The following is a 9,628-nucleotide window of genomic DNA, read 5'->3' on the forward strand; positions in this document are numbered from 1 at the left end:
CTAGACCCTTTCTGAACTGAAAAGCAAATTCAAAGTGAATGTACTCTTCTCCCTTCTCCTCTTGAGATGTCAGCTTTATGTACATTGGGGTAACCAGTCTTTTATCCAGTCTAATTGCACTAATTTCCATTATGATAATGCCCTGGGCTTAGCTGACAAGAGGCCTCACTGGATTATTTAATGTATTTGGATACGGCAGGAGACCACTTCTCCTCTGAAGAGGCTGGGCCCAAATGGGAAAAGCAGACAGTAAGGGGGAGAAAGAAACAGTAAATCAAAGCAAAAGAGTGAGTGGAAACATCAGAGAGATCTGTGATTTTCCCTATAGATTTGCAGGAAGTCTTTTGTAGAGCCAGAAATACTGCTTAGTTCGTTTGCACATCACTAGGAAACCTCAGCAGTAAAACCATCTTTGCTCATCGTTGGACAGCTAACCCTGCCACGTTCAAGGTGAGAGTCCTTCTGCAGTGGACTAGATTTCTTGCAAAAAGATACTGGAAAATCCCCATAAAATGACTGGCTGTGTCCTTTCTGCTACAGGTCAGGTGCTGTAGAAGATGTCTCCAGGGTAGGGAATGGTTACTGTGAGGCAGCACATCCTGGTAAAACCTCCAAATGGAGCAGGGAACCTTTGGGCAGATGGTAAGTTGGTCACTGCTGCTTAGCATTAGCTCATCATGAGATCTCAGGGCTTGGAAAACCTGTTCTAATATTACCTAACTTGTGACCAGGCTGTCTCACAGCCATGTCAATGATTTCTCTCCGCTGGTTGGTTTAATTTAGAGCTCAGCAGAGTAAGAGGAGAATATCTTATCAGTTTCCAAGTTGTTTTATGTCAAAACCTGCTTCCTGGAGTACTCGCTTTGCAACTCTGACACATTCATCTCCAGGAACCCTAGACCAAGCCTGCTCCAAGGTGTGCATTGGCAGTCATTTTGCAAAGAGAGGCTGCATGCCAGCTTGGAGAGGAAGTTCATTGCATTGCTGCCTCACTCTGAGTTGTGAGAGCTCCTGACCGTTTAATGGGAAGGGAGATGGGACACCAGCCAGGAAGAATTCAGCCATGAGGAAAATTCCAGGCTGGCCCTTGCTACACTTGGCCTCTTTGGGCTTAATGGTGAGAGTACAACAAGGCTGTTCAAACGGTTTCCTCTCAGGCATTTATATGTATGGCAGAGGCAAAATGTTGTTCAAACAAAGTCTGCACTGGAGACATACCTGAAAGACTCCAGGCAAGCCAGTCTTTTCCTACAGCCTGAATACTCTAAACCAGGGAAAGATATGCAGTGTTCCATATGTAAAGGAAAAGGAAGAAATTTTTCTTTAAAGGAAAAAATAAACACCAGTGCTAGCACGCTGCAGCATCTGTATTCTTGAGAGCATGTCTCCAAATTCCACTTCCCCAAATAACACTGACGTTTCCATTTCCCCCCAGTTTATAAAAGCCCTTGTGATAGACAGTGCTGTGTTCAGCAAGAGCTGCTGGCTCCCTGTCCTTACATCCTATCAGCATGAAAGTGTCTCTTGGCCTCAGCCTCCTCCTGGCTATCCTAGATCCAGGTAAGTTTTCTGCTAGGATCTGCTGGGCTGTGGGATGTGGAACTGGCCTGGGAACTGTTGTTTAGTGCATGGGGCCATTCCTGCCATCTGAGCCATAGGCAGCCCCCCTAGTGCTGGGGGATTTGCCATACATGGGGGTGAATAGTGAATCAGGGTGGAACAGGGGATCTTTGGTGCTATGATCCAACTTGCAGATGAAGATGTAGGTGTCTACATGTGAGCTGGTTTTCTGAGCTCCCACAGTGGTCACTAGCAAACTAGTCAAGGCAGTCACAAGAGTCTAGAGAGGGATTTGGATCACGCTAAGACAGACAGACCTTTGGTTGGCTGAATCAGTCTCTAGCCACCACTGATATAAACTTACGGGCTCAATTAATTTGCTCATGCCGTGGGTCTTGTGACATTTTAGACATTATATGTTATCTCACCTGCCCTCCAGCTCTGCTCCAGAAGAGCACTCTCCCAGAGGTTCTGTGTCATAGCTACCACCCCATGCAGGTCTCACAGCTACTGTAAGGCGTGTACTGTGATGGTACCTGTGAATAGGGAGCTGACGCGTGCCCTGGGTGTCTTAATCTGTATGCTGAACCATTGGGTACAAATTAGTGTGTGTGTCAGAGAAGACAAACTGGCTTCTCTCCATAAACTCTTTATTCCTCTCCAAATGTTTCCTGATGGCTACCTGATATGCTGGTTCTGCTTAAGCTGCTCTTGTCCTGAAACAGCAGACAGTCAATAAAGTGGATTCCCCTAATGCCTAAGAAGAGCTACACCATTCCCAATTTGTAAATAGCATAGTCAAGACCTACTGGCAGCCTCTTGATCTCCAGCCCTTTGGCTGCTCTGCTCACTGCAAAGAGAGGATTTGGGGCCTGGGAATCCAGGAGATGCCTGAACGCCTGTCAGAGCAGAGGGGATTTGGAGTCTTTTTCCTTAGCATCCCCAGCAAAACCAACCAAGCAACATCCTATAAGAGACAAGTCAAGCTGGCTTTAAAATGTAAAACATGATCTTGACAAGGCTTCCCCTCACTTCTCCAAATTCAAATTGAAACTAGAATAAATAATAATAATAATAATAATAATAATAATAATAACTACCCCCCCTCCCCAAATTGAACAATGAAACAGGAAAAATAAAGGAAGAGGAACTTGAAAAGTGCTGATCAAATGCTGAAGCAAAATGTGGATAAAAGGGGAATTGAAATGTCCTGTGACTGCTACCCAAGAATGTGTCCTACTTCCTTCCTTAGGGAACACTTTTCAGTGTGAGGTTTGTCACAGCCTAGGAAAAACCTGCTCTGGCCCCCGGAAGAACTGTAGTGGTGATGAAAATACCTGTGGCACCATTGTGCATGAGGCCACGATAGGTAGGTGAGAAGATCATTATGGCTATTTACAAATACAGCTTTCAGAAAAGGGTTGGGGAATGGGTCTGTCTCCCCATCTCTGCCTTATGGTAAGTCCTCAGGTGAGTTGTTCATTTTCCTTTTCACTCAAAGAGGATGCAGATATTGGCCTGGGATGGGAAAAGCACACTATTTCTCCATCTTGAGGAACAGTAACCTACCTGGAGGTCTTAGTTCTGAGTTGTGGAGGGGAGACACCTAAACAGCGTACTGGGAGGTGAGGTTGGTTTTTAATTCTGGCTAAGCTGAGTAGCTGGGTCAAGGGACTGGACTGTCAGGGATACAAGGTTGCTGACATCTAGCACTGGGGATAGATTGGTCACGGGCTGGAGGGAGAAACTGTCCTGTGTCTGAGCCCCTTCCCTGAGCAGGAAGGAGACCCCAAGTAGCCTGGTGGCACCACCGCTGTTGGGCTAACAGCACATCCCCACAGTTGGCCCTCTAGCACTGGGTGCTGAGGTCATACACAACTACGCTCTCTGCTGCGTTGGTGGCTTGGCCTTAGCCATCACCCAGCTTCACTATTGTGACCATTGGCTTTTAGACTGGAAGCTGGCTCCTATCCTGCCAGGTTTGGTGCTGCTAGCTCCAGTGTGTTTCTTCCTTCTGCTTGCATAAAGTGACTCTTTATCTTTTCAGTGCTGGTGGGGACTCAAGAGACTGCAGTTCTGTAATCATTCTGCCCCTCCTGTTAAGCCTTTTGAGTCTGGCTCACGGGAAAGACTAGATTTGCCTGTGTGAGGATGTCAGAGCCTGCAGCTGATGGATCTGTGTGCTTTGTGGACTGCACATAAAGAAGTTTGGGCTATGGGTCAGAGGTGCATGGGTTGCCCCATAAGCTCTAAGGTTGGGGCATTATAGCTAAGATAAATATCTGCAACACACTAGTTGGTCGGGAGCAATTGTACCCTCCTCCCTTTAAACACGTTGAGGAGAAGGAGAAATTCCTCATTAGTGTCTCAGATGTAGTGGCACCACCTTAGTTGCTCTGAATTAACCTCACCAGGTTCCTCAGTGCTGCCTTCAGGGTGGCTTTGCTGTCCCCAAACCCCTGTCAGGATGTGGGGAAGGCCCTGTAGCAGGCAGTGGGACAGAGAAGTTCTTGCTATAGGAAATAATGGGAGGGGAAGGGAGTTATCTTGTGGTTAATGACTTGGCACTGCCCTCTCTTTCGTGACAGGGGGGATGGAAATCTATTCATCCATCAAGACCTGCCTGATGTCCAGTGTGTGCCATCTGGGTGCTGTCACCATGAACTATGGGAAAGTAAAAGGAAGAACTGGCTTGGCCTGCTGTGTGGGTGATGCCTGTCAAAAAGTATCAGCCTCATGTAAGTTGCCTTTTTGTTTCTACCCTGTCACCTAGTCGTCTCTGCCTGCCCAACCTGAGGTCTGGCTTTCTAGCCTAAGCCTCTACCTGGGGTGCATTCAGCCCTGTCTCCCAGGAGGGACGGCCTCACCACAGGTCCTGTATGCTTCTTGGGACAGGTCAAGGACAGGCTGAGATTCAGCATGGGTTTTTTGCTTGGAAGGGCTCCACAGAACAGCCCTGTGAGTAGTTTCCCCTACCGTGGGAAGCTAAGTGGAAAAATAAACCATTTCGCACAAAGCAGGTTCAGAAAGAGAGTCTGCAGCACAGTTCTGCACGGAAAGCCTTTTCCGTCTGTGGCCACACAGACTCTGTTGTTCCTGCTGCTGACAGAATGGGCCTTTGCATGGGGATTTAAAGAGGTCATGGGTGATGAGCCCGTATACTTCCTCTCCTTCCCTTATTAAAACCGATCTCTTTCTTCCCAGTGCCGCCAGTGGACAATGTGCCCAATGGATTACAGTGTCCTGCCTGCTACAGCATGGACTCCTTCCAGTGTGGTAACGAAACTGTAAATTGTGCTGGATCTGAAACGCAATGCATTGACCTTGCTGGATTGATAAATTCTGGTAACTATCTTTTATTTTGTGCTGTCATCTTTTTGGCTAAATTGGCAAAACCAATCTAGGAGGAAGCATGACAGAAAAATAAAAAAGGGCAAAAAAAATGTGAAGAAGAAACAGAGGAAGTGACACAAACCTGAAAGGGAACATGCTTAAAGCTCATTAAAAAAAGCAGGGGTGCTTTCTTCTCCCCACTTCCCTGTCAGGCACAGATAACTGCTGAAATACCTCACAGCATGCTATGATGGAGGCCAGGAGCAAAACTGCACTCATGAAGCAATCTGATATGTGGAAATGTAATAAATCTGACCAAGACCCTGAATGTCCTAGTTAAGGTGTATGAGGATGTGTCTAGATCTAAGCCAGCTGCTAACTTAGAGGAGGTTCAGGTGAAACTTTCCTGGAGTACAGAGGACGCCTCCTAATACAGAGCCATCAGCTTTCCCTTGAGGTGATGCTGGCTGCTGTGGGCACATGATACTGTTTCTTTTAGTGGTGGTCCTGCTCCTAGAGAGTCAGAGACAAGTCCATCCTCATGAATGTGGTGGATGAGCCTCTGGGGTCAGGGAACATGAAGACCTTCCTAGTGAGGGGAACTTGTGGTCTTTGAACAGCAGTGGTCACCAGCAACATGAAACGCTCTCCTTCAGAAATCTTATTCCCCACTGTAGAGACTGTGGTTAGAGAGAGAAAAGTAGACAACAAGCTCCCTGGCTGCTTGAAAAAGCTCCCTCTCATGCCCTCTCTCCCCTGGGTAATAAACTTCCACATCTCAGGGCAGCTCCATCAATGCTTCAGCAGGCAGAAAAAACAACTCTGAAGTCAAGGACAGCAGCACCTGCTGTAAAAGCAGACTGAAAAAAGCCTTTGTGTATGGTTATGGACATAGTTTCTCTGAGATCATATTATTGTCAAGTGATAATATTAGGCCTCAAGATCTTTGTTATATATACATTTTACACACCTGTTGTCCAAACCTTGATTTAGAAAGCATTTTGCAGAGCCAACACAAGAGAAAACAACCATTTGCTTAGTCACCGCAATGGAAAAAGTGTGATGCAAACTGTGTGTTACAGAAGTAGAAAAGGTTTTTAACTTGTCTTGACTTGATTGATCAGCCATTGTAAACCAAGGAAATTTGTGCAGTGTGAAGAGCTAAGCAAAATAAGCAATTGTACAGGGGGAGCAATGGAAGTTGAGGAACTAGTGAAACGCTCATATACATTATTGGTACTCAAGATACAAATATCCAGCAGAACATTCCAGACCTCTGTAGCCTGTGTACAGGAGAAAACATGAGCAGTGTGAGCAAAAAAGTAATGACTGAGAATATTGAGAATGTCTGAATGGGGAGTTAGGAACCCCTGATCAAAGGGAAGAGTCACACACGGCCTGTCTGACTTGCTGTGTGTCCCTAGCTGTTGGCAGTTAGGTAATTTAACCATAAAACTGGTTGGAATTGTTGACCTATAAGGATTTTCTTCATAGATCTTTAGTTTGGTGCAGCAGGCCTGAGTAGATTACCATTCTGAGTGGAGAAAAGTCAAGGTTAACAAGGAACTCTGGGAGCATTGGGACAAGGCTGCCTGGCTTCCTACAGGCTGAGTCTCAGGTCACTTGTCTTCGATGTCCAAGCTGTAGGCTAGATGTGAGCATCTTTGTGTGGCTGCAGCATTTTTAAGGTCTCTTTCTCAGGTAGATGCCCTGGTGTCTGGTAAGTGGCAAGTTCAGTTTTCAGGTCCTCCCTCAGTGGAGGTATGAATGGGATTTCTCTGCCAGCTTGGCTAGATCCTGTAAGGCCTTAGAGTTTGGATTTACCTGAGTAAATTTGTCAGTCTTTATCATAAATAGCTGCACATAGCCAGGTGAACCCTACCCTTTAATGTCTTTGATGCTTCTCATCCACTACGCCAAATTTGACTGAAAGATGGTCATTTGGTTCAAGAGTCATGAAAGGGTCAGAGAGAGCAAGAGACAAATAAGTCCAGGCAGTACCATCACACAACCATTATTTCTTTAAGAAGTAGGCTAGATTTGAAAAGAAGAATCTCTACCTGAGAAAAAGAAAACAATTTAAAAGCTTTTCATCATCTTTATTCAGCAGAAAGCAGGAAAAGGCAAACCCAAGCTCCTTTGTATTTCAGGTCAACCAAGGTGACCTTCCTGCTTCTTCCAAGCCTGTTTGGGGAGGGGACTGGAGAGGAATGGATTGGTGGATTTTGTAGTCAACTGGATGTACAGAATGGGAAGAGCTCAGGGAGAAAACGCAAGCCTCTGTGACCGAGGAGGGAATAGCTATGGAGGCTGTTTTCCCTGTTACATAGCATGTACTTCTTCTTCTGTGCAGGTGGACTATTTATGAAAGTTGCCATGAAGGGCTGCACCACCTTGTCCGAATGCAATGATGCAGGAGAAGGGAAAAAGCAACTGGGAATGATGGACATGAAAATAAGGCAGTTCAAATGCAAACCAGCCTCTCTTTTGGCCAGAGTGCATTCTGGGCCCTCCCCTCCAAAAACCCTCTTTCTCCCTGTCCTGTCAGGATTAATCTTGGAGAAGGTACTTTTCTGATGCTCTCTAGGACTGGGATAAGGAAAAAGTAAAAGTCCTTGTAAAAGTCTGGCAGTGTTAGCACAGATTCCTGTTTGCTCTGGCTTCTTCTGCATGGAGGTCTGTATCAGCTCTTGTTCTCTTATTATTTTGCAGAATAAAGACAGTACTTATACGCCTTTTGTTTTCTGATTGATTTAACGTGATTTAAAGTTGCATAGGTTTAATTTGCACATTCTCTGAGTGCTTTGTCCACATCAGGACCTGGGGAGGCTGCACGTGATACCTCTATACTGCACAAGCAACAGGAGCTCTCATGACAGCCTCTTACAGTCTACGTCCACTGTCTCAGTAAAAGTCCCCTGTATTTGGCTAGCCACTTTGTCAGGCTCTGGGCAGGACCTGAGGTGAGTTCCTGAGAGGTTCACTCTGGTTAGAGAGGTAGCTTGCCCCTTTTTCCCTCCCTTTAATCTTAGGTGTCTGTGGTAGGTCCTTCAGCTCAGAGGGCTGCTTGTGGCCTCCAGGCAGTCATGAAGTAGGCTCCATTTCAGAGAGCAGTCAGTGACCCTTTGCTACAAGCAGACTGCTCCTGGCAAGAGCCTTTCTCCTCATGGTTATTCTTGCCTTACTAGCCATTCCTCTCCTGTTTTATCCGAGGTTTCAGGATTATCCAAAGTAAGCACTTGCTTTAGGATGGTTTGATTTCATAAAATAGGCAGTTTTCTATGGTGATAGACTGCTAGGAGCCCAAGTAATGGCAATTTGTAGCCCTATGCCTGTTTCCATCCTATTGATCAAACTACTTACATAAACTGGCCAAGCCTCCCCTCTTCTACATGGATCATCCACCACCACCCGGCTGTTCCTCTCCAGCCATTGCCTGCCCTGCTGGCTCTCCTCAGATGGGTCCCACACAAAGGCACTGAGGAAGAACAGCACGTCAGGCAGCATCACAGTACCTAGGAGGTCGTAAGGGCTGGGGGCAAGAGGATAAAACAGTAGAAGATCTGGAAGACACCAGGGTGTACAGTGTAGGAGAGATGCTGGCAAACTTCAGTTTTTGGGAGAGGCTATCCACCTGTCCCCAGGTGAGTGTAACCCATTAGAAAAGGGTAGCCCATTTTTGGAGGAGACTACAAGATTATTAAGCAAAGTGCATGTTTGTGTCTGTCCATAATAGTTCTAGCTCGCAGTGCAAGCATGTAGTGTTTTGGACAAGGAGTTACAGTGATCAAGCAATGCAATTTTATCTTTTAACTCAATACTGTGGCAGAAAGTGCTATGGAAAGTTTTGACTGCCTAAACCAAACCATAATATGTGGCAGCAGTGAAGTGATTACACCTTCTTCCCAAACAGACTGAAACTCCTTTCTTTCTAATATTCCCACCAATTAGTTGGGAGAGAATTTCACATTATCTGTGCTAATACAGGGGTGTGGGTATGAAAATGAGAATTAATTTTTGGGGTGGGGAGTGTAGTGATAATACAGATTTCATGCAGGAAAAAGAGTCTGGTTAGGCACAGTTAATTATTTGCAGAGGCAGTGCAGTTACAGAGTGGATGTTAGAGAGGGAATACAGCTCCCCCTTGATGGGGCACCAATAGTCTGATATATGAGCGACCCACTCGTTCAGCATTTTTCCAGATCTGATAACACCCTGGAATTAAAACAATTCTCTATTTGTGTGAGTACATTATCCTTGAACACATCTCCTGCACGTTCATGCAGAACACTACATTGCTGTCTGTGGCATCCCCCATGGCAGATCTCATCCGCTTCGATGGCTCAGCCCTTCACTCTTTGGTTTGTTCAACCTAGATCTGTGATGTTATCAGGAAGGAAAAGCTAAAGGGGTTTGTTCAGCCTGGTCAGGGCTTGGGTGAGAAATCTCCAGAAAGTCAAGGTGGTGGGGTTATATTTAGGGAAGAATAAAGAGGAGGAAGGCAGACAGCAGTGTTTTTGACAAGGGTTTGTGGCACAGAGAGGAGAAGTAACTCAGTTTTGACTTCTAATTTATTCTTGTGGCAAAGATAGCTGTTGCAATCTGTGGCTATATAAATGGGGGAGTGATAAGTGGAAGAAACTCTGTATCTTTGTGACTGGTATGTCAATACTTGGTCCTCTTCCAGCTTCCACATTTTTAAAGGCTATTAAAATGGAAAGTGCGAAGAAAAATG

General features: G+C 45.8%; 1 protein-coding gene across 1 annotated transcript; it reads left to right on the forward strand.

The window, feature by feature from the left end:
• Nucleotides 1-353: 353 nt before the first annotated feature.
• LOC106485056 (phospholipase A2 inhibitor and Ly6/PLAUR domain-containing protein-like) lies at nucleotides 354-7,624 on the forward strand. The gene is made up of 7 exons (XM_013943356.2): nucleotides 354-450; nucleotides 541-642; nucleotides 1,436-1,560; nucleotides 2,813-2,929; nucleotides 4,149-4,298; nucleotides 4,765-4,905; nucleotides 7,247-7,624. Exons 3-7 carry the CDS (start codon nucleotides 1,512-1,514, stop codon nucleotides 7,468-7,470), a joined length of 681 nt encoding a protein of 226 aa, XP_013798810.2. The 5' UTR covers nucleotides 354-450; nucleotides 541-642; nucleotides 1,436-1,511; the 3' UTR covers nucleotides 7,471-7,624.
• The last annotated feature ends 2,004 nt before the right edge of the window (nucleotides 7,625-9,628 follow it).

This window comes from Apteryx mantelli, chromosome Z (genome assembly GCF_036417845.1).
Source record: "Apteryx mantelli isolate bAptMan1 chromosome Z, bAptMan1.hap1, whole genome shotgun sequence".
Lineage (NCBI taxonomy): Eukaryota > Metazoa > Chordata > Aves > Apterygiformes > Apterygidae > Apteryx > Apteryx mantelli.